The 26,077-nt window shown below is 47.8% G+C and overlaps 1 protein-coding gene across 1 annotated transcript; it reads right to left on the bottom strand.

The window, feature by feature from the left end:
- Positions 1-808: 808 nt before the first annotated feature.
- On the bottom strand, positions 809-1,428 carry EI90DRAFT_3090880 (uncharacterized protein; the record flags this gene model as incomplete). The annotated part of the gene is made up of 2 exons (XM_039062351.1): positions 1,221-1,428; positions 809-1,128 (listed from the first exon to the last, which is right to left on the bottom strand). Coding segments are annotated over exons 1-2 (257 nt in total), but the record flags the coding sequence as incomplete, so codon positions are not given.
- Between the last annotated feature and the right edge of the window lie 24,649 nt (positions 1,429-26,077).

Consider the following 26,077-nt stretch of genomic DNA (forward strand, 5'->3'; position numbering starts at 1 on the left):
TTTTCAGGTTTCTAACTTCATGTCCTTGTATCTCATTCATTTCTGAATGGTTTTTCACGTTCTCGGTATCATAAATTTTCACTTATTCCCACCTCTCCAATGGTACTAAAGTTGTGTTCTATTTCTTGGTATTCATCGAGTTAGCAAAAGTTTGCACACACATTCAGTAATCACATGCATCATTCCCATAGTTGTTCGTATGCGGGTGCCATTTCTGTTTAATTGTTCAGAATTTATGGTATGCGTGGGTGTTTGTATCCTCAATACAGGCTTCCGTGATTTATTTCAGATTTTTCCCTCATGATCTAAGGTTGTTTTGTACTTTCCATGCTTTGTTTTGACTGGGGTCTTCCTTATTTGGACAGAAATTGGTCTTCACAATCTGCCGAAGTGCAGATCTCGGTTCCGATGGCTGGTTCCCTTCGCATCGCCACCCTCACGTGTCTTTAAACATGTGTCAGGGACAGCTCCAAAAGCGGCAAGGTGTCAGGACTCGGTCCTCGATCAGGGACAGCCCGACCTCAGGCCTAGGTGTGTGCAGTGTAGGGGTGCCGTGGTTCTCAGAGAACCGGTTCGAACCGGGACCGAACCGAGAACCGAACCATGCTGGAACCGAACCGTGGTTCAGTTTTGACCCAGTTCTCTGATGGTTCGGTTTTGGTTCTCTGGGTTGGGGGGAAAATGTGAACCGGTTCTGAACTGAACCGAACCATAGAACCGTAGGAATGTTGTCATGCTCCAAACCTTACTAGTATCTTATGTCTTGTTATTTAATGGAGGTACGAGATTAAATTAGGCTTGTGCGCACTCAGTCTAAACGCACTCATTGGTCTCTTTTCACGCGTGGCATTTTTCCCGGTGGTGTTTAATCTTATGCGCCGTACCCGCTGTCAGCCTTACACATACTGTGCCTTCCAAGGTTACAGTCATGCCAATTCAGGTTTTTGCCGCTGCATTCCTGGTTCGATTCTTCCGGACAATCTCATCCGTGAGTTTCGTCCGCCTATGCTACAGGGCTCTGGCCCTCTTATACCTTTCCTCTGCTGAAGGCGTGTTCTTTCTTAGTCTTTTCTTTTGTCCTGTATGCTGTTTTTTGACAAAGACATTCCTTCGTCTTCCTTGCTTCCAGTAAGCCTTTCGGTCTCGCCGAGGGGGAGGTGTTGTGACCTTCGGTTACTCTCGGTGGGTGGGATCCCGATTGCTTACTTAGGTTTTTCTAGGTTTCCTTTTTTCGGTTGTTTCCTTGCTCGCTGTAACTTCTGTCTTTCTTTCCTTATTGCTCGTTGTCCTTGTCGTTTGCGAAACCCTCCTCCTTCCCCGGCCTCCTCCCTATTGTAAATTAACCGGGTCGCCTTCAATTCCAGAGGTTCTGGCATTTGCCGGGACTGTCGCCCCGCTAATCGCTTGAGTCTCCTGCGTGCACACAAGACACAAATGAAAAATGAGAGCATGCGCATCATTGTGAGTCGCGCCATTCATCTCCCAGAGTGTTGATTGTCACAGACTATTACCAGTTTCTTGAGTATCATTCCATATATGCAACCCGGTCTGCTGCCTTCAATACAGCTGGAAAAAACCAGGGCGAGGGTGTATATGCGCTGCCAGTTGCCACTTCAGCTGATGAAGTTTCTGGTCTCTCTCGCCGTCTTGCAGCCAGCCAAGCTTGACGGGCTCAGGAAGTATCAAGCGATGATCCTTGTGGGGAACTTGAATGCTATCTCAACGACCCACTTGAACTGCCTGGAAAGGACATCCTCAACTTTTGGATGGTGAGCGGCACCAGTATTTTGTCTCAACTATGCTTTAACTTCGAACTTATCTATACTAATTTTCAGAAAAAAGGCGCTACATATCCTGTCTTAGCCTCCATCGCCCGAGATCTGCTCTCGGTCCCAGCATCCTCTATTCCATGTGAAAGGGCATTTTCTGCCGCTAAACACAGTGACACTGACAGTCGGAACCGTCTCACTCCCGAGCATCTCGGGGCTATTCAAATCGCGAAGGCCGATATGCAGCGTAACTACTTCAAGGAGAGGGAGGCAAGGAAGGCATTAGACACAGCAAAGGTCCGAGAGTGGCAGGGTTATGATGCAAATCTCATGATAGAACACGCAGAGCGGGTGGGCCTCATTATGGACACTTAGAATGTTCCGCCGAAAATATAATATTTCATTGAAATTATCACATTTAACTAAGTTGGTTCGAACTGTTCCAGAACCGAACCGAACCGCAAGAGAACCAAATAATGGTTCGGTTCGGTTCACATACTGGTTCGGTTCTGGTTTGGCATTATCATCAAATTTCGAACCAGTTCCGGTTCCAGTTCTCAAAAAATCGCTCCAGAACCGAACCAAACCGAACCGTGGCACCCCTAGTGCAGTGTTCTGGGTGGTTGGGCGTTAGACCCTGTCCTCAGCTCCTCAAACTCACTGAAGGGACTAAGTGGGGATTGAGTTGTCATGTATTACAGAGGGTAACTACAACTTGCCTAAGCGGGGATTGAGTTGAGAAGAAGGGTAAGTTTCCCTATTCCCCACTTGGCTACTATAAAAGGGAAGTGTACTGTACAGTTCATAACGTGACTCCGGGTAGAAGCCGAGCATGTTCCTGCGACTCGGAAAAGGTGTCACATGGGTTAAGGCGAGTTGCTCGCCTTGACCCACGTGATTTTTCCCGCAGGCTCACATGTGGGCTGAAGTTGTGAGAGATATGTAGGGATGGGGAGGTCAGGGAAGTGGGGGAAGTCTGGGAAGGTGGTTCTGGGGTGTGGTTGGGTGCCCTGACAGCGGGGTCAGGGGCCGATCCCTGACACAAGGTCCTGGTGTGAGGGACTCAATGGGACAGATGTTGGCTATGCGTAGCGGCGGTCCCGTTGTGGGGTGAGCATCCCCAACCACTTAGTCTGAAGTGGGAAGTTGTGTTATCATTAAAGGGGAGAAGCTACAGTACTTACCTGAAGTGGGAAGTTGAGAAGAAGGCTGCTTCTTCTGTTCCCACCCCAGGCACTATTATATACATGCAGTTGGGGTCATGTGGGAGGAGCCATGTCATCTCTGCACACAGCCGCACTTCCCTGGGTATCTCTGCAGGAGATCCCGGAGGTGTGCCACTCTGTGAGCGGGAATGCGCGCGGCAGGCGTGGCGATTGGGGGAGCAGGGTTAGGTGTGTAGTGATACATAGAGAAGGGGAAGTCGACCATGGAACAGAAATAGAAAGAAAGAAAGAAAGGGAAAAGAAGAAACGGGGAGTGATAGTGGGGGAGCGGAGTAGGGCAGTGCGGCATGGGGTCAGGTGGGGTGTGCCCTCACAACATGATGCGGATTTCTATATTCCCATTGTTGGCATAACTTCACAACAGCTGGACCGGTTGGGCTGAAACTTTTCATAACTATAGTTTCCTATTTATCATAATTTCCGTGTAAATTTCGTTGTGTGTTTTAAATATGGATCCTACGTAAACATCGTCTTTTCCCTGAGCCCAGACTTTTGATGTCACTCTTCCCGTTATTGGATATCTCATTGATGTGTGATCCTTTTATTATGAAAATTTGGGTGGATTAAGATTAGATCCCTTCCTTTCTAATGGGCTATCAAGCTCGTCTCGGTCGTTACTGCTTGTTCTTCGCACTTGCATTTTAAACGTTGTCCTCATTTTCCGAGAGTTTTGGTCATATCTCCATTGTCTATGGGTAGTTTTCCCTGTAATTACTTTCATTGGGTTCGTTTGGGAGACATCTACATTTCCTATTATAAACACGACTTTGAATTTTGCATTAGTTCCTAAGGAATCCTTGTTCCGTGGTACTTCCATCCTTGGCTACATGTGTGGGCATGGGAAAGTAGTTTCTGTGGAGGTTCTCTGGTTGGTTTTATAGTCAAATCTTGCTCGATTGTCCTAGTTCCTTGTTTAATATTTGCTATAAATTCCCCCAAGAATTCCGTCTTGTTGGTGCTAAGCTTGAAGTATTTTTACTAATTTTCTTTCTTCCAATTTATCATATGTAGTCGTAATAATTCGTTAAAATTCATTAAAATTCGTTAAAATTCAGGTTCTTCTATATTCTCATATCTACTTGTCGTATGGAGTTTTTGTGATTTATCTGGCATATTTCCATAATGAGTTTTCATAGGGTGACCATTATTTCTCCTACACTGCATGTATATAAACATAGCCTAAGTGGCCAGGGACACCCATCTGCATCAGGCCCATTGCTACGCATGCCTGCATCACACCCTACTGGGCCCTCAGCTCCGGACAATACACCTGGACACTCTCGACCCTGGGTCAGTCCCTGACAGGGTGCCGGCCTTGTGTCAGGGCCCGGCCTCAGACTCGGAGGCTCCCTGACCTCAACCCCCATCTGGCCTGTCCTCACACTATGCGGGGCATGAGATGTATAGTAAAAGGAAAGATAATATATACACTTGCCTATGCAGGGCATGAGATGAGAAGAAGGGTAAAGGTCTCATCTCCCCGCATGGTTGCTATATAAAGGAATGGGTCACATGCCCACAACTATACAGCTCTTAGAGTTGTGTAGTGTGACCCGGAGGGAACATCCAGGTGGCAGTGCCCAGTAAGCGTGGGAACGTTCTGGGCGAGTTGCTCGCCCAGAACTGTGGCTGTGACCCGTGGGAACATTCTGGGCGAGCTGCTCGCTCAGAAAGTTCCCACGCTATCCCGTGCGCGCGGATACACAACACAGAAAGGCAACAATGAAGGAATGGAAGGAAGGGATTGGTTGGGGAGTCTGGGGCACCCTAGGGCAGGGTGCTGAACCCTGACACCTTGGTGACTCCTCAATCCTCAGGTTGTCAATAATCTAGACTGTATGGAGCTAGTATTTTGACAGGGGGGGAGGAGAAGAGCAAGGCCCCTTTTCCCAACCCCGGATGCTATATAAGTACATACAAGTGTTTTACATTGTTTATTATGAAGAATATTAAAGCATAAAAGAATAAAGAAATGTGCACTTTGCATGCATCATCCATCCTCTATCCATTCCTTACAAGTGGTAACTGTCAGGGATGGTGCAGGAGAGGTGGGGGTAGCAGCATTGTAGGAGGGCACAGCAAGTACCACACAAATGAGGCCAGAATTGCATTTTTCAAGGCTCCAATGAGCACCCTCAAGCCTCCAACACATTCCCAATGCCCATGGCACATTTCCACATTTTTTTCAATTTTTTCCATGCTTTTTTTCTCAAGACTCATATTGCCACTTCCCCAAATTTCACTGTTATCCACCATTTCCCCCATATCTCCCCAATTTTCCACCAATTCACACAATTTTGAGCTCTAAGGACAGTGACAGATTAGGAGAAGAGGATGGAATGATGGGATGGGAGTTAGGATGATGGATACACAGTGGAGAAGCAAGATTAATGGTTGATATTGACCTTATGGGCCTCAATTATTGATTTTATTGTTACCTTGTGGACACCTTTTTGCCTTATTGTTTCTTAGCCAAGTGTCAGAGACCAGGTTGAGACGAAGGAGTGTCTCCGTGGCGGAGGGCTTCAGCCTCAGCGACTTATGCCAGGAGCGCTGTGCCAAGTAACACGTCCATGCCCTAACTTACTAAACTGGCAACCAGAACTGAAGGGGGTAAACTCTAGTCAATTTTATTACTGGGGTGTAACCTATGTACAAGTTGAGTATATATATAGTTACAACAAGGGTGGGCCTGCAAATGGCGGAGCCGAGCGGAGCAGAGCTAACAGGGTTAGACATTAGCCAATTGAATATTACTGACGAGTCAGGTTATGGGGTTAACGGTGTAGGAGAAATAACGGTCACACTATGGAAACCCATTATGGAAATATGCCAGATAAATCACAAAACCTCATACGACAAGTAGATATGAGAAAAACAGAAGGACACGAATTTTTACGAATTTTTACGAATTATTATGACTATACGCGATAAATCGAAAGAAAGAAAAATAGCAAAAATACTTCAAGCTTACCATCAACGAGACGGAATTCCCAGGGGAATTTATAGCAAATATTAAAACAAGAATTAGGACAATCGACCAAGATTTGACTATAAAAACAATCAGAGAACCTCCACGGAAACTACTTTCCCACGTCCGCACACATAGCCAAGGATGGAAGTACCACGGAACAAGGATTCCTCAGGAACTAATGCAAAATTCAAAGTCGTGTTTATAATAGGAAATGTAGATGTCCCCCAAACGGACCCAATGAGAGTAATTACAGGGGAAACTACCCATAAACGATGGAGATATGACTAAAGCTCCTGCAAAACGAGGACAATATCTAAAAGGCAAGCGCGAAAATTAACCAGTAACGACCGAGACAAGCTTGATAAGGCATTAGAAAGGAAGGGATCTAATCTTAATCCTCCCAAATTTTCATAATAAAAGGATCATGCGTTAATGAGATATCCAATAACGGGAATAGCAACATCAAAAGTCCGAGCTCAGGGAAAAGACGATGTTTGCGTAGGATCCATAATTAAAACATACAACGAAATTTACACGGAAATTATGAAAAATGGGGAACTATAGTTATGCAAATTTTCAGCCCAAACGGTCCAGCCGTTGTGAAGTTATACCCATGACGGGAATATAGAAATCCGCATCATGTGTAATGACATGTGAGGGTGGCGATGCGCAGGGAACCGGCCATCGGAACCGAGATCCACACTTCGGCAGATCGTGAAGACCAATTTCCATCTAAATAAGGAAGAGCCCAGTCAAAACAAAGCACGGAAAGTGCAAAACAACCTTAGATCATGAGGGAAAAATCTGAAATAAATCACAGAAGCCCATATGAAAGAAATAAAAACCTGCGCATATCGTAAATCCCGAACAATTAAACGGAAACGGCGCCCACATACGAACGACTATGGGAACGACGCACGTGATTACCGCATGTCCGTGCGAACTTTTGCTAACTCAACGAATACCAGGAAATAGGACACAACCTTAGTACCATTGGAAAGGTGGGAATAAATGAAAATTTATGATACCAAGAACGTGAGAAAACATCCAGAAATGTAGGGACATGAAGTTAGAAACCTGGAAACGCGTGGGAAAACAGCTTCAAGAGGTCCAGAGTCCTAAATAAAATACATAAAAATATGATATCTTCAAGGACGACCTACTATAACAACGAACAATACATATGGAGGATTAGGATGTGATAATACAAAGGGGAATCAGGGAATATGAACGAAATTCACGAAAACCACTAAACTACGACGGACCATGGCGGGAATTTTAGGGAACAATATTCTAATGAGGTGGAGAGCTATAACACATTTGTTTGAGTAATTCTTGACTACTAGCAACTTTTTCTTTCAGTTTTAAACCTGAATAATTCACTCATTTACCATTTCAGTCTCATTTTAACTAAATGTCACTAAATAAAAATGGAATAAATCAGCTGAAGGTCTCAGCACAGCCATACGCATAGTAATGCAAAGTTTGAATTCAGAATCATCGAGTCATAGCAAATTTAATGGTATATATAGGGAATTTGAAATAGGTAACTGCGGCAAATGCAGCGCAGCCAAGTTCTAATTAACCATTAAAATAGCTTAGGCGAGGGAGGACAATAAGGATTCTAGGTCCAGTCTGACCGCAGTAGAACCGCAGTTCAGCGCAGCAAAAGCACAGTAGAACTATAGCGTGAAAATTTCATTTTTTATTCAGTTTGAGAAAAATACACTGTAAATAAATCCTGTAAATAGAAGGTAGAGCATGAAAAAGGAAGGTGACCCAAGGAGTATAAAAGGGAGACCCTTTCTGCAACTTTTCGCCCCCCTTAGAGAAGTAAGAAAATAGAGTATTATTTTTCTCAAGCATTTCTGGTTGTCACTCCAGTGCGAAAAAGTGATATACAGTTAAGATTACCACTGTAGTAAAAGGCAGCAATTAAGGAGAGAAATATTAAGTAGATATTTCAACAGGAGAGCTGGTTAACACTCCAGATTTCAAAGTGTAAACACAAAACAGTTATCTTGCTACTGTTAAAACAAGCAATAAAATAAGACAAAAATAAAACAAACCCAAGGGACACTCCAGACACAATCCAAATTCATTAACTGAATAGAATCTTTGAAACTTCACCAAGTAGAAGATCAAATTCAAGTTTAAATCCAAATTAAACAATGCTACACAGAATTACACCTAGACAAATTAAGAAATTTCAATAAAGAAACAGCTCTGCAGGGCTCGGTTTATCTGTAAGTCAATTCCCAGGAACTTTAAAACTAACCCATAAAAATAGAATTAGCCAAAACACTCGGATTGGTACTATATTTACAATAAATAACACTAGTACACTTCCCCATCCTAACTAAAGAACCAGGGAACAGCTTGGTGGTGGTCTCGTTTGAACCTCCCAACTGACCTTCCTTCGTTCTCTCCTTCAACGGAATGGTAGGCAATAACCCAGAAACGGAAAGGAGGGATAGGCCCGAAGGTGGGCTTGCAGGGCAAGCAAGTGTATTGCCCAGCGGAGGTGGGAGTGCGCTAGCGGACGTTGGAGCTGTCTGGAGGCCTTCAGGGCTCTGTACTTAGGGAGGCATAGGTAATAAATTGAAAAGGGGGGGTGGTGACCATCGAGGGGTACCAAGGTGATTGCGGAATACGGGAGCTCCGAGGTTAGTGAAGGAGGAGTGGAGGTAGACCAGAGGGATCGGAGGGAGTGGAAGTCAATGGCTGGGGATGGATATGACACCAAGCTCTTAACATTCTTCCTGTTTCCATTGCCACCATCCATCAGCTATTTTCCTTGTTTTTTTGTTCTGATTTATCCTTTTTTCTATATATACACCCAGTTTGTGTTGTACTGTTATGGATATAGAGTCTCCAACAACCATATCCATTGCACAGTCAAAGATCTCCCCTTCTCTCTCTCTCTCAATACCTTACATATTGTCAGGGCACACCTGCCTGACCCCACTCCACCCGGTCCAACCCCACCCGATCCCACTACCCTCACCCGATGCCCCCATTCTCCCTCCTCCTTTCTCTCCTTCTTCCTTTTCCTTTTCCTCCTCTTTCTTCTTTCCTTTCTTTCTCCTTCTTTCCTTTTCTACGACATGGACGACTTCCTTGCTCGATGTACCATTAACCAGGCTGCACAACACACCCGGACCCGGACACACCGGGTGACGCCCTACACACCGGATGCTCCTGAGACCTCTTATGGAGATACCCGGGCGGACACGGCTGTGCGCATAGATGACGTGGCGCTCCCCATGTGACCTCCAACCGCATGTACATAAACACAGCCTAAGTGGGAACTGAGAAGTAACCTTCTTCTCACACTTCCCACTTTAGGCAAGTAGCTTACATTCCCCTGCTAATAATAATAACACACTTCCCACTTTAGTCTAAGTGGCCAGAGACCCTTGCCTGCTCCGGGCCCATTGTTATGCACACCCGTGCCGCACCCTACCGGGCCCTCAGCCCCGGGCGATATACCCGGACGCTCTCGACCCCGGGTCGGTCCCTGACACATATCCTCTCCCATTCTATCCCTTCCCCCCCCCTCATGCAAAGCTTTCCCCATGTCACGACCCAGCAATTCCCATGGTCAGGTGACCACTCCCCACACCTTCTCCCTCCTCCGCTTCAACCCCGCTAACTCCGCTACCCGCCCAATGCTGCCTGGACAAGCCCATCACCCCTCCCTGTCACTGCTACCTTTTCCATGGCCCATCACGGGCCTATGAGTCATTCCTTGTTCCTCTTGTTTTCTTGACGGCCATGCATGGCCATCCTTCTCCCACGCTCTTTGTTTGTTTTGTTCCTTCTTAAAGCTGCCTGCAATCTCCATGAGATCTGGTGACTTATTCCTATTCATTCCATTACACTTAAATACCGGTTGTACACTACCTCGTACTGCAGTTCGAAAATCAACTAGGGTTACCCCCTGTGCTCCCTGTCTGATCCAGTTGCACCCTCTGCCCTCTGAAATATCGGGGCCATTGTCAGGGGACAGACCCCGGGTCCCCATGACCCCTCTCTCTATAGCCCACAGCCCTGTGTGTAAACAGCCTATCCTACTGTGGGTAAGAAAGTGAGAAGAAGGTTAACTTCTCACTTTCCCACAGTGGCCCCAATATGGCGAAAACTTCCGGGGATACCCGGAAGTCACATGAGGTGGGATCCGGGGTCGGATCATGTGGCACACGGAGCATGCGGCGCGGGAAGTGGAGCGGGTCCAGGCGCGGGTCCGGGTCCAGGCTAAGTCAGGGTATGTGCCCTGACAGCCATGTCAAGTACGAGGCACAACGCTCATGGACGAGTCGTTGAAGCCGAAACCCCGCTTCGCTGCAATTGTCATCGCCGCCCTTAATGGGCTGTTACACCAGAGTAGCAGACCTTAACGGTCGCCGATGGCGAGTCACGGTAACGCTTTTTCCCATGCCCTGACACCCCATCAGGGTTTTGGTGCTGGCCGAGGTTATTTGTATTTTGTGGGATTTCCCACAACCATTCACTTTGTAGATAGTCATGCATCATGTACAGAAACTGCCAGAGGCAGTTCCCACTAACTAACACAAACTGCTATGAACTACCTTGTGATTCCTTATAGACACATATGGCTGAGCCTCTCTGGGTGTCTCCATGGGAGATCCCAAGGGTGCCCACTGTGGATGTGAGGTGAGTGTGGTGGCAGTGGCAGTGGTGTAGGAGTTATAGGTAGAGGAAGGGTGCACAATGCACCTGGGGTGTGCATGCTCTATGGGCATGTTGGCAATACCTAGATAAAGGGAAAGGTTGTCCATGTGGTAGAAAGGAAGAGGGAAAGGGGAAAGAGAGTTAGAGGAGGGAGGAGTGGGTGTGCCCTGACAGGAAAGAAGAGAACCATGTCTTGACAAGTACACAGTGGTAGGCATGGCATATGTCAGTCTCTGAGAGCTTGGTTGGATGACCACCACTGGGCTTAGAAACATCATTCTCATGATGATTTCATCTTGCAGCCTTGCATACACAACTCAACAAAGAAAAGGGTACCGGTGGTAGGCTGGAAATCATGGGTGGTGCAAAATATGCGAGTGGCTGGTGGAGCACCAGAAATGTAGACAGCAGTTGCCATCCAATTTTTTAAATAAAACTCGCGCAACCAGTCCAAGCCTCAAAGATCAACACAAACTTATCGGTCTAAGCCCAATCATCCTCCAGGGATTGCAAGCGAGTCAGGAAATCAATAATCAACTCAAGAGAATCGTTACTGCATTGAATAACCGCCCAATCACCGTCCTTGGCTCATTACACAAAATCGTGCATTTCGGTACCATCGAGTTGTTCTCCTTCAATCCATCTGACTAAGGTCCTCAGCCTACCCCTTACTATCCACCGCGCCCTCGCGTCTTCACAACAATCATTGTCACGCATGATGGGTAAACGCATCACGCACCCGAACGCGCGCGAGATATCCTGCCAAGCAGCCCGCATGACCTCCCGGTCATTATGTGATGTTCGCGCAAATGCAACAAGACACAAATATATGATGTCTGGGTTGATGGGGGGGTTGGGAGGCGAGGATGAGTCTGGGGAAAGGGGAGTATTGGAAGGAAGCATTTCGAGGAAATGTGAGAATATTAAATTCAGATCTTCTGAAGTCCATGTTGCTGCTTCGGGGTGTGTAGTAGCGGTGGTGGAGCGAGCGAGTTCGAGTTGCCTTCGACCAAATCTCTTCCTTTGCTTTCGGGCTGCCCAAGTGTTGGATATGTTGGGCGACCATGCAACACCTGTATTAGCAAACCCATAGCTGATAATTCGATCTACGGCATTCTGAACGGGTGCAACGCCATGGCGCGTGAAACCAATGAACAATGCCCGAAAGACGTCCGCCGTTGCGTCATATGTTTTCGTTCCACCGTCGGCGCGGGACAGCCGTCCAGAACGCCAAGGTTGTCTCCTGCAGGGCGTAGTCAACATGTCACGGAATACCTCTATGGCGCCAATGAAGTCTCCATGATACGCCAGGCACTGAATGATGCATCGAAAAGTGATGATGTCCGGACCCTGGTTCAAACAATTCTCGATGCCAGAAATGCACAGTATGGGATGAGAATCCATCTCGTCTGGAAGTAAAGAACCCTGTAAAGCACGATATATGGAAACGGCGTTCTCCAACCTTCCTGTCCGCCCATATGCCCATATAACAGAGTTAATTCCATCAATACCGGGATTGATATCGTTACGAAGCATGGTTTCTATAGTGGGGGGTATGCGTTCAAGTGCACCTGTGTTACCGTAATGCTTGATCAGAGTGAGGTGGGTTATTCGGTCCCTGTCTATACCGTATTCATCAAATAACGTCAAGGCACGCTTGACGAGGTCGGCTGAACGTGTCCGAGCGGCTACATTAAGGAGGGAATTAAGTGTCCATACATCCAAATTCGCCTTCGGAAACACCGGTCTCGTAGTAAGTGCTGAGTCACGATGATCATCCCCTGAAAAAGACGATTGCATGTCTTCCACGATTTTCAGTGCCGCGTCAAAGTCCTCCAACTCTGCTTTCCGGAATCCACTTCCAGCAAGATGAATAAGTGCATTCCATTCCCATAAATGAACCTCTTCTTGCATATTTCTCAACTCAGATATAACGGCGAGGAGTCGAAGAAAATTCTCTCGAGTTTTCGGACGTGCCTTGGCAAGGAGCAGAGCAAGACGGTGGAGCAGATCGGGTTGCAAGAGATTCGACCCCATTGGATGTGTCATTGCTATAGCCTGATATGCGTCCCATGCCTCCGCCCGATCAGAGCGCCGTACGGCGCGATGGAAGTTAGAAACAAGTGAAACAGCGGATGGGTCGTGTCGGATAAGACCCGGCAGTTTGTCTGCATCAAAGGGAGACAATTGGGGATATTTGAGCGGTGTTCGAGGACGCGACCCTAGCTGATATGATTGACTATGTTGTTCAGGGCCATTGTGTGTGGGTGGTGGCTCTCGTAAGTCTCGTTCTCGGGAAGTCTCTCTTGGCCCCTCCTTTGGCCTAAGCCGTGCTGCATTGACAAGCGCATACGACAGCGTGTCTCCGACAACATTAGTTCTCAGCTCATTTTCAGAGATACGACTAGACATAAGGAGATATCAGAACGTCGAATGGGCACCAGGCTGCATTCACATAACGCACGAACTAGTCGCAAATTGGGAAAGTGCGCGTGGGGGAGTTGGGATATGGACTCTCGAGGGCGTTGTTCTGCATAGCATGCGAAAAATTGTCATAAAGAGACTGCACTAGCAGTCCCGACCATCCCGGCCAAGGTACCTTCAAGTGGAATTTTCCTGTCGTTGATGACGCCCCAAGACTGTACGGGCTTTGCCGATCCGAGGGTATTGCGTGTGAATTTTTGGTGATGAACATGCGCATGGTATGGACTGCTCAAAAACATACTGGAAGCTTTGTTTCTCACTTTTGTCTGCATGTAGTTACGTGCTTCTTTGTTACCGATAAGAACAGCCCCTATAGCGTGCAGACCGTGCGTTTCTTCCCCAACAATGTGCGCCTTCGTAAGCGCTAACCTTGGGCGTAGTCCAGCCCGGAGGTCACTGGCCACGGCAGCTGAGGCATCACCGGCCTCTCCTACCTCTTCACCAGCTAATGTGGATTCAAAATTAAACAAAATTGTTGACGACATCTCCGGTCTTACATTACTGCAAGCAGCTGACCTGGTGACACTCCTGAAGGTGTGTTCTAGTGCGCTTATTCCACGTAGATTATTGCATTGGCCTACACCTAGTCTCGCTTGAACATTCAAGAAATAGCCATGCCCGCCCCAACTACTGCTCCCGTTGCGAATGTCTCTACTGAGGACATTACACCCCCAGAGGTTCGCCAGATTAGTCGTGACTTATAATCTCCGATTCTTCCACTAGGATGATTAGGAAAAACCAAAGGAAAAGACGATATTCAACGTAACGTTAGAGAAATTCGATTCCGTGGCCAAAGCCAAGATCATCAAAGAAATCAAGTCCATTATTCCCAACATCAACCTTGTTGAGGTACGTCTTGTTCTAATGCCCTGGTATTGATTATTTACATACATACATTCATTGCAGGCGAAGAAATTTGTCGAATCCGTGCCGAGGGTTGTCAAGGAGAATCTTCCTAAAGAGGACGCTGAGAAGTTGAAGAAAACGTTCACTGATCTTGGAGCGACTGTCACTTTATCGTGAATCGTAGAGCATTCAACTAATACAAATCAGCATCGCAGTACCTTTTACCCCCCTCAATCGCTACTCGATCATATGGGGTTACGTCGGCGGCCGGTCAACATGGCACAACCCAGTAGCAGAAAAATACGGGCGCCTGTAGCCCAGTCTCACGAGATGCCTGCCACCAGACCGAACCACAGGAGATTAAGTATGACAGAAGGAGCCGAGTGATGAAGTCCACAGCAACCGCTCAGCCGGCTGGGGCGTTGTCCATGACAAGCACTATCAGCTCGCTGAAAGGGGAGATACTCGCGTCGAATCGAATCGAATGCAAAAGAACAGTTGAAGCTATAGCCAGAATGCGTAAATAAGCAACCCATCAACAACCTGCCCCCAGGATATACACGACGTCGGGCCACCAGATGTTGTTAACCGCCTAGCAGTTGCCGGAATGAGGGATGCGCTGTCTCTCAAAACATCAGTCCCATTCCATGCAACAGCAAAATCATTCAGCTGCCTCTACGCAAGTGCCAGACGTGTAATTGCAGTGCTACCTATTTAAAGGAGCAATGCTCCGTGACTTGCGTTCTTCGGCGGCCCGTTTCCCTGTAGCTGCCTGGTCCTAGCACTTGACAACCCTCGCCCGCATCTTCTTCCGCTTCACGATGAGCAAGCAGGCTTATCTTTCCCCAATTCCCCACGATGTCCTCTCTGAGCGAAGAGGCACTGGTATCTATCAAAGTGACGACCTCTAATCAAGCCACCCAATCTCGTCAAATAAATGCAGCTAAACTACAAAGACTCCACATACCATCGTCGCTAGCCGGATGAAGTACGTTCACCACAGCACTCCTCGATGCAGCTTCTCTGGATTTGGACAAAGCCCCAACGCTTCCGCCCGCAGCCAAGGTTAGGTCAGACGTCCCAATGGAAGGCTTGTCACCCTCGGATCTGGTGACCTACAGATCAATGACGGATTCCTTAGGTGTCGGCTAGAACAGCTGAGCAGAATGAACGGAAAACTGTCGTTATTTCTCGCGGAGTTGTTTCTAAATGTTCTATTTTAGTAGAGGCTAGGATCCTGCCTATCTAAATGTTACAGGATTACAACAGGTGCGGCATATGAATATAGCATTTCTTGGAAGGACCCCGTCCCAATATCAGCGATGCCCTTCAGAACGAGCCATTTGGCGGGTCTCAACCAGTTGACAGTAAAGGCGTCATTACCCATATTTTTATTTCGATCCGTCTCGCTATCAGTCTTTTCGCTCGAAGCGATGGCACAAAGTTAGCGAACAAGTCGACATTATACGTGGACGCCTGCAAACGTATTTGCCTGTGCTGGCTCAATCAAGGTGAACGTGCTGTAGAGCACCTCAAAGTCGCAATCGATATCACTCTGAGGTATCCAAACCTAGGCCCTGTTCAGGATAGCATTCTCCGCGCCACTGCTCAAGGTCTCTACAAGATAGATGGGAAATGAGGAAATGATCTGGCTTGAAGTTCTGGAGAGAAGAATCGGCGCGGGGAATTCGAAGGCCACGGCACTAAAAACCTTGCCCGATCATATCCCTACTTTCTGTTTCTGAAAGTCCACAGACACTCAGAATCTTAGCAGCTTGCCGCCAGCACTTCCGACGATCCAAATGCGCGGTTGCCGCGGAGTCTGCTGGCGTAGTACAAAGTATCTTGGCCATGAAAAAGGAGAAGAGCCCCCTCGAGGTGCGGAAAGGCACCCCTTCACACGCACGCTCGGTGGCGACGAGGTCCCCCATCGATTCCATTCAGGCTGGGGCCCTCTTCTTCTGGCACTATTGTGCCCAAATTGAACGCATGCTCTCCGACGCATACCAGTTATTCATAACGCTGGGTAGTGGTCAAAAGCAATTGGACGTCCATCTGGTTTTGCAGTACCACGACAAAAGATAATAGTGCCTCCATCTCTGGTCACGATCCGCACCTATTGGCGCCTCGGAGTCAATCCAAGAACTGGTTTTCTTTCCCGCATCATTAGCAGAAATGACCCATGAGGGGGACGTGTAGTCATTCGTTGAGTGGTACATGAAGCACTTGGATGCCAACGGCTGGACTCAAGCGGGCTCCGCAATCTCCGGGGATGTCAATCCAGTAGATTGTGAGAAACCGCCTTGTGCAAATCGGGTCGACCTCCCCTCTATTCGGATGGTGGGGAGCAACCGTCTGAGGATGCTGCTAGCCTAGCGTTGGAAAGAACCACCTTTCATCTCGGGCAGATCAATGCATGGAAATGCCGGAGATTCCCCCCAACTACATGCAAATGCTGATGCTGAGGCACCGCGAGATGCTAAAAAGTATCTCTAATGTCTACTCCTTCCTCAGAGCTTGCGACGCGATATAGGATATTTGTGAAACGCGTGGGGACCCTGGGACCGGATTGATCTTGGCCAAATTTCATTAACAATTGCCCCTACAGACCTCTCGCTGGTAAAGTTGTTCATGGTCGCAGTTGATGATCGGCGGCAGCTGGAGACTCAATAAAGCCGTTCTGACGGTTCTAAGCGTATTCGTCTGTGAAAATCCTGGAAGCGCCAGGAGAATCGAAGCTGAAAGCTTCGCGTCATAAATCGGTTACTGATATGTACGAACATGAAGTATTCGACGTTGGCACTGCATGTAGTGGTATTTATTGAGAATTCGATTGGGGAGCAGGGCATGCCTCCACACTTGCACAGTCAGAACGCGCACTACGCCTTCAGTACAAAATAAGACTATGACTAGATATCGGGTGATATGCGGAAAGCACAAAGATCCGCGGATCTATGCGGACTTGAGATACGATGTTGCGGGCAATGTGGCAGGCCGACTTTATGTAATGGGCAAGTTTTAAATTACGAGATCATCACACGTGCTGTGTTTTGGTTTTAATTGATAATATAATATTGATATTCTCATTCCACAACACGTGACCTACGTCTTTATTTATGGACTGTTCCATATTCACTTAGGATTTATTTACACATAGTGGCGTGGCATAAATTCAGCCCTATGAGCTACTGCTGCGCATGGAGAAATATCCTCATTCATGCTCTCCGCTTGACGCGCTATGACCATCACCTTCGCCCTGTCTATCTTGCTTGCTTACATTGTGCAAGGACATGCTCAAGTCACTATCTACACTACACCCACTGTGCTGCCCGATGGCAGTCCTATTAATCCTACCTCTGTCCTCCAATCTATAGAGGCCCAAATAACCGGTCTCAATGGTGTGGTCAACCCCTGCTTTCGCCTCCTTTTATTCTCACCCCGATGCATCATGTAGCCTATGCTTCAGTAACCCTTCAGGCGCCCCCATTGCCAAGTTCGATGCCCCCCTTGAATTTCCCCGTCCAGCTTTACAGCGGTGAGTTATATGCAGAAACCCATTTTCTGTCCGACTGAAGGGTTGGGATCAGGCGGGATGAATAGTCTCAGCCAGAAACAAAGTGGCACTCTCACGGGCTTTTCCATCGAACTTTCCATCGCAAACCAGCTTTGTAAGTGGTGGCCGTGGTTTTCAATCAACAGAGTGCTCATGCAAAATTCCATTCATTCATTTGACAGTGGGACGTAACTCTTCATGTAATCCAGTCATCCCTTCTACCAAGAAACAACTCGCTGATTGTGTACTAACAGTAATCAATGTACCTTTCCTTAATTACCTTCAAGGCATTCGCTCTCGTGCTGGCGCAGGGCCTGTCGTTCGGGTCGGTGGTAACTCGCAAGAGAGTACCGAAATTTTCTTGGAGACTTTCCAGCCTCATCATGAATTTCTGAACAAAACCGTCATTCCTGGCACCATAACTCCCGAAGTTAACATTGCGTTGGATCTATTCTATGCAATGTCCAACATTAGTACATTTGTCGATGTTCAGTGGTATGCTGGCCTACCGTTCGCCGCTCCTTTGAACCTTTCGGGCATTGCCACGATGACGGCTTATGCGGAGCAAGTGATTGGGGATAACCTAATCGCTCTCCAACTAGGTGAGTTGCGATCCTTACCACTCGTGAAAATCGTTATCAATGATCCACGCGACCGAAGGCAACGAACCGGATTTGTACGTCTCGCCCACCGGAAGTTTGGTGCTGCCTAACATGACACTAGGTTCGGTATCGGGGCCCGAGCACGTCCTACTGGATACTCAATCCAAAATTTTATGTCGGAATGGAACCAATCCATTCAGGTTATGCAACAGGACAGCGCCATTACGAATGAATCGATCCTTATCGGGCCTTCCATCTGCTGTGACATCGATGGGCAATGGAGCATCGATCAAGTCATTAACGCCGGCTATATCAGCACGTTCAATAAACAGCTCAAGCAACTCGCGGTGCAGTATTATCCTAACGGTGAGTCTCCCGGTGCAGCGACTTTCGCACTCTTGAGATCTGAGGACGATCGACAAAAGATAATTGCGCGGGTTACAACCCCCCTACTGCGCAAAGCATTTTCCCTAATTACCTGATGCATACTATGGCAACGAATTCGGTTCGCCAGTATCTAAATGCCTCAGGTGCGTAGACTAGGGTTTTATTCTGAATGAGACGAAAACCTGCAGACCTTTGCAGTTGTTGCACAGAAGGCTGGGAAGCCTTTTATCATGTTTGAGACAAACACGGCTTCTTGTGCTGGTTTCCCCGGATTGTCGGATAGTTTTGGCGCTGCATTGTAAGTCCTTATATTTCTCAACCCCAGCCCACGCTCACAGCTGGCTATGACAGATGGGCAGTCGGTGAGTGTGGAACTCTCGTCCCCCGAATGTGCCAAACTAACAGGTGGAGCGAAGATTATACATTACAGCTAGCTTATGTGAATTTTACAAGTGCGCGTTTGTACTCCATCGTCCAAGGGGGAAAACGCTGATTTCTTTTGATTCAGATGTCCTTTTCCACTTTGGTGGTCAAAATTCTTCATACAACCGTTAGTCACGGTGCCGCATTAAGGGCCTCCGTAGAAGCTGACGCAGCTATTCCCCCTAGCGTTCACCCCACCTCCATCCAACTGGAGTCAGGCTCTAAATAATATGTGGAGCACTGGTCCTGTTTGTAAGGGGGTTCCTTTACATTCAATGCTTCTTATCTAACGCATCGTTAACATCTAGACTATTCTGCCCTCATGGTCACAGAGGCCCTTGGATCGTCGAACCAATCCCAAATTGTTGACCTAACTCTCAACAACAACAACCCATACACCGTAGGCTATGCCATCTACGAGAATGGTAATCCTATGCGCGTCGTTTTAATCAACTTTATGAATGATCCAACCGGTGCCAGCGACTTCACCGCAACTGTTGCGATTGGTGGTGGCACGTCGGGACAGCCAGCAGCCAATCCAACGTCAGCCACAGTGAGATACTTGAGTGCGCCCAGTGTGACGGAGAAGCGGAATATTACATGGGCTGGCCAGTCATGGGGGGCATTATTCAGCAGTGATGGGAGACCGCAGGGTAACGTTAGCACGCTGACCGTCCAGTGCAATTCGAACAACGGTAAGAGGCATTTCCTTCACTGCACCTTCCAAGTTGCCCAACCCCTATCAGGTTGTCCTGTCAAGGTTCCTGCGCCAGGCGCAGCTCTCGTATTCCTCTCGGATCAATCGGTAACTGAGTCTGGACCGGGGACACTCACCGAAACATTCACAACATCCGTGTATAAGTATCCGAATGAACCAACTATTGCTCAAGCCGTTTTGGCGACAAGTAATGGGAGGGGTGGCAAGGGTCAGCCTCCGCAGTTATTGGACACGAGCAAAGGACAGGGTAATGGCGATCCCCTGGGTGCGAGCGTGTCGGTGCTTTGTATTCTTTTGGCCGCATTGGGAGCAAGTATTGGATTGCTTCTCCGTGGTTGATCTAAAGGGCACCAACATTACAATATTCAGTTACGGACCTGTATTTCTTCTTCCAAAAACTTTCCCCTTTTGCAAGTTTGACGATGAGGATTTCAATGAGCATAGGCAACTTGCCTAATCGAGATAGGGGATTGCATTTGTCGTGCCCATCGATGAATTGCCCTTGCCCCTCGAAGTCGAGATTGTTAGTTGAACCGGCATTCCCCAAATTTTCCCACATCTTCCACACATGGCTGAAGGCGAGATTTGTCTCCCAGAGCATGCTTATTACTGTTTCGATATGTTACAAGCTCATCTCACCAACTCACCTCTACCCTCACCCCCCTTTCCCGATGCGAAGTAGTGCGTATTGAAACTATCCGATCGTACGCACAGTGTGTGATGGGGAGAATCATGATATCCTTAGCCCACTCTTCGTAACGTGGAATGTGCGTTCCAGCAAACCAGGAGGTCACTCAAAGCTGAGGGGGTGCATTGGGAACTTTGGAGATCAGGATCTTGGGAAGGGTTTGGCGGAATACGCTCTCATTAGGTATGATGCACGGTCTCGCTTGGCGTGCGTCCAGCCGCCCTGAATGCGCCCTGGCGTGAAGTGCCCTAGAGGATCATAGATTCAATCCAATCCAGGAGAAGGAGCTTCCGAAGCTCGAATGCTCGTAAGTTGGGGCTGGATTTTCTTACAAGCTTATGCCTAGCTTCGCGGATCAACGTTAACAAAGCGCGTACTGATGCCAATGGTTATCTTTCTCCCCTAGTGTCTCCCTCTTAACTGATTTTGAAGATGCCTCTAATTATCTAGACTGGACGATTGGCGTTCATGGGATATACATCTCTTTTGAGAACCCATATATTAGAGACACATCGTTTCGGAACGTTTTCTCCCGGAGAAGGACATATTCAAGGAACACAATGACTGCGACATACCTACCAGAGGTTATACCTGAACAAGGATGGGATAAAGTGGAAGCTATCGAAGGTGCAATGCGTAAAGCGGGGTGGGATGGTGACATTGACGAACAGCTAAGACAAAGCGTCCGGCTGCGTCGGTATCGGAGCCGGAAGATTACGGTGTCTTGGGGAGAATACCAGGCATGGAAGGAGAGTCAAATAACTAGCACTACTAGTGGGACAGACACTCCAAACCAGTCCGAATAAGGACTCGAGCCTGAGCTACGATTTTAAGGTGTAAACTTTCCATGAGTTTTAGAGTGTAATGTTCTGTGTAGTAAATATTATTCTGAATGATTTGTCAAACTCACATCTTGAAATGTTCGTACGTGGAGGTAGAGTCTGTCCTATAGCGTGGCAGCGCCCGAGACTTTGTTTGGGTTCAAAAAACCCGTGCAATATAATGTGTCCAGCTGGTTCGAGAAGGTGACGAATGAAGTATCTAGGATATGAGGTACTCGCAGGACAAGTCTGCTCTGCGTTCTCCGCACCAAGGCTGCGCAGCAGGCCTTTCTACTGGCATATGGATGGATGAAAGTACATACGTGTCCATACCTATCGACATATGCCGTACTATAATGACCGGGTGAAAGATGTTGGAAGAAAATAATAGACGGATTACTTGTCAATGGGTGAGTGTGAGGAAAGTAGAATGAATAAATAACACATAAGAGGGGCATGCATCCCCTGCACTGGCATGAACTGTCAGATGGTGTGGGAAAAAATAACGCGATCCCCAGTGCAGGGGTCGCGCTGTGTGCTGTGGTAAGCCCAAGAGGTGTTGAGGTTTGTGTGTGCGGTTCGAGTTGAGGCGAAGGGTGTTGTCGAAGGATTGTGTCACGGTTGGCGGTTCGACGAATAAAGTGGCAGCGGAGGGCGTTGAATGTTGATGGCCCCCAGCTCATGCAAGTTAAATGAAAGCATGAAGTGGAAAGGCTGTCGGTAAAAAAGGTAGTGGAAACCCAGCCGTCTCCGCTTCGTGTACTCGCACTGCACAATGTAAGAAAACAACGAAGTGCGCGTCGCTGTCACCTAAACAGCATTCGATCCAAGCATTTGTTACACGAATCAATCCACACTATTCACAATGAAGGTGCGCGTTCTTGGATGGAACATGGAGATCGGTAGAGTGTTACATTGTACACAGAGAGGACGGCGTACAAAAGTTCTTTGAGTGCATGAAGATCAGTCAATCATGTATCAGACCAGAGCGGAGGATAGTGCTTGCAGAGGCGAGTCATCATGAGGTCTCCGGGATAACGGACACGAATGCTACTCTGTCGAGGTGGGCTCACAGAGGTGGTTGAATTGACCATTAAATGCAAGGTGATTATAAGGACACATCGCAAACGGAGTTCGGGGTGAAATAGTAGATATGGGCGGATCGCTGAGAAACATCCAGTGGTGTCCAAGACATGAAGTTCCCTCCAAGTTGCATTGTCATCGAGTTGGAGAGGTATCGTGGACCTCAAATAGAAGAACTGGGTGAATTGACGATAACCCAACGAACGATGGGAGTCGCCATGCAAAATGGAGACAAGGATGTTATCCAAAGAAGACTGATTGATGACGACGGATGTTGCACACGCTTTTACAGATTACCGTGCACAAGGGAAAACCATAGGGCAGACATTGAAGCACCACTGAGTGGAACCCTTACACCTTTTAACGCGTATGTGACATTATGGAGAGTGCAAGTGTTAGAAGTTGCAACCCAACGCCACTGGCGGTCAGAGGAGTCGGCAGTTGCCTGGCACGAATGCTGCACTCGGGCCACAATTCACGCTTTGCTAACCTTTATGTTCTTTCACAACGTTGTTTTCACGCTTTGTTTTCCTTATCCCTTGTTTACGATTCCCGCTACTCTGTAGCGGGTCTTGGAAGCGTAGACTGAATGGCCGTGCACAAATATTGGTTATACCCCTTTTTTACCTCAGCTTTCTGACACACGATATTAGCTCATCACGCTTACCGTCAGCTAAACACTGGAAACCTTGTCCACATGCTCTACAACCTGGCCCCCTTGCTTTTGGCTACCTCCTGTGTTCTCATGCCTTGCTCTCCCTTTTGTACTCTGTGTGCATCGCTCTTTATGCTATCAACCCTAATCAATTCCCCCTCTTTTGAAGCCTGCTGTGAATTTTTGCTAGGTTTCAGTAACATCCACCAACAATTCCCCAATCCGTTCACAATCTTGCGATCACTTGTCTCTCTCGATTTCAACTGCTTGCGCTTTGTTGGTTTCATGGTTTACTTAACACTGTGACTTGTGGGTAAGCCCTGCGCGAACATTTGCGTATGATCGTGTTTGAATACGACACAGTTAACGATAGAGGGCAAGGACGAGATCGAAAGAAGAGTCGATCGGGTACAAGACAAGATTGAGTGCGATAAGAGCAGAGCGCTCGGCGAGTGCCAGGCTATAAACCAGCCAATCGACAGAATTTCTTGTGAGGACGAGAAAAAACGCTGGAATCTAGGGCACGACGGCTACTGAACAAACTCTCACAGAACGTTCGCACGGAATAGCTGATCCTGTATGGTTTAGAGTCCAAGTATTCGGTGCAGAATGCGCCTGCCGATGTGAAGCTTGCGATCTTGCCCCAAAAAGAAAGCACGAGGCCAACGTGCCCAGCAAGCGAAACAAAAAGCAGGCACGGTGAGCCTCCAGTTGGATAACTTTCTCATGGCCACCGTTGGCTTGTCAGCGGGATGAGTGGCGGGTATTGCCGCTTCAGGCGGCGCTCATCAGTTATTTACTAGATGGGGGCGAATACAAGACAACGTGTGAGATCAAGATTTGTCTACTAATCGTACGTAAAAAATAAAAGTCACAGAATGGAAATTGAACACATCAGCACCAAGGAACAGGTACATTAATTACGTCACATTCTCCAGAGAAACCCGCAATCAATCAATCTCCAGGATAACGAAGCGAGCACTGTATTGGGAGGAGTGATATCAAAAGTACTATCCGCATCATTGTTGTGAGCAATCCGCGAACTACCGGTGCGGACAGCTTTTGGAGTGCTGCCCTCACCAGCCTCACCTCGCCCTCCGGCTTCGGCGAATGACCCCCAGCCTAGATATGCCGTCCCAATGTTCTCGGTGACGACTTTGGGGATCCCGCAAATCGAAATCTTTACGTACCCTCTTGTGCAATCAGAGGCTACGCAAGCTCCGAGTCCGCCAACAAAAATGAAACAGGGTACTGTCCTCATTTCTACAATGCGCTGCTCCTTGGGTCATCACTTGGGACATCTGTTTGGCCACGCCTATCACTTGCCGAGACAATCCTGATGGTATATCAATATATCTCAACCTCAGAAATATTTACGTGCCTCCGAGGGGCGGTGCATGGTTACCGAAGGCTGAAAGCACATTTTTCCCAAGCGGCCCAAAACAGAGTGTATTTGCCGGTTCACTCATGGAACTGAAAACTGTAACTGATATACATACGGCGCCCATATTTATACTTCGCAACGATATTGAAGGATTTTCCATGCGCAAGCGCTTACACAGGCGCTGACTCACCCGTAGGATATTCCGAAACATTCCAGCTCCTCCCATACATGTGACTCGCATTACAACAGGGATCCCCTCGGTTCCAGTATTTATCCTGCGTGAGGTCGCAACAAGCAGTCGAGCCACTTGCCAGGACCGTAGCGTCCTCATGGTACGCACCCGATTCCCGTTCCTTTGTGTACTTCTTTACGAATTGTATGAACATCCATGCGTCCTTGAGTGTGCTTGCAAGTCCAAAACTAATCCGCAAGATCCCCTCTTCCTCGATAAAGCGCTCAAGATTTTCATTTATTGGGTCAGAATATGCTCGGATCGTGGTGTGAGGTGAATCCCGTTCGTTGTTAAGAGTCGATTGTGATTCTTCGAGTTTGAAGTTGGCAACTTCATTTGTAACCCCAAGTAACTCGGCCGATGCTCCTGGATTGCACATACAGCCAGATCTGATGTGTATCCCAGCCTTTCCTGCTTCACGCTCAACCCGATGAGGGGGAACGCGATCGCCAGTTGAGTTCAGCAGAGAAAACGAAACCATGGCTCCGTGAGTTTGCGGAGAATACGAGTTGGGAGAGCCGGATATAGATTTAGCCTTAATGGCAGGGGTCGGAGAGTGGATGCGAACGATGGGCTTTCCATTGGTGTGACGCAAGGAGTCGAGGTAGGATAACGTAAAGTGCATCAAAAGGGCTAAGCGAGAAGGAAGATACACCGAGTAGCTATTGAGGAGGTCAAGAGCAGGTTTTACTGCGGATAGTCTGAGGACCAGATCAGAAAAGCGCAATTTTGGATGCAACGAAACTTAGCTCACGATAAGAAATTGATAGTTCCATCCTCCCATCTTTCGTGATGATCATGAAGGAGCCGACCGATTCCGGGCACCTGTGACCGATAATTAGTACGGGCTGTGCCATCCATCCCCGCGTCAGCCACATACTTGGACGATTCGGACAGATCCGCCACTGAACCATCGCTTCTTTAGCTTGGTCAGGAACGTGCTGCGCGCCACAAGTGCTCCCACGCCGGTCGGATAGCCGATCATCTTGTATAGGCTAATAGCCATTGCATCCACTGAATTACCAAGACTGCGCAGCGAAATACGGGTAGTGGGCGCTAGGGCTGCAGCATCAAGCAACGTGTCGAAGCCATACAGCTTTTTGACAAGATTGAGGATCTCTAGGTCGTATTTATATCCAGAGACATTTGACTGGCCAGTCAATGCAAAAAGCCCAGGATTTGGTGATGTTAGACGAGGGAGGGCCGCCAAGGTCTGCGCAATGTCACCGAACAACGGTGTATAGGAAACATGTGCTCCTCCGGCGAACGCATATTCGCGCAAACCATTAACGGAGTTATGAGCGTCCAGAGGAAGTATGAGATGTGAGTGGTCGGGGAAGTATGGGTATGATTCCCCAACGATTCGGAGAGCATTGGATGCGTTAGAAGTGAATATAACTGTGTACTCGTTGGGGTCGGCGTCGAAGAAAGAAAGGACAGCCAACCGTGCTTCGCTTGCGAGACGGGAGGACATCTCGGAACTAGTTAGAGGCCCAACTCAGCTCTTCATCTCACACACTCGAAAACTTGGCATCGT

This window comes from Cantharellus anzutake, assembly GCF_015039405.1.
Source record: "Cantharellus anzutake strain C23 chromosome Unknown EI90scaffold_154, whole genome shotgun sequence".
In the NCBI taxonomy this organism is placed as follows: Eukaryota; Fungi; Basidiomycota; class Agaricomycetes; order Cantharellales; family Hydnaceae; genus Cantharellus; species Cantharellus anzutake.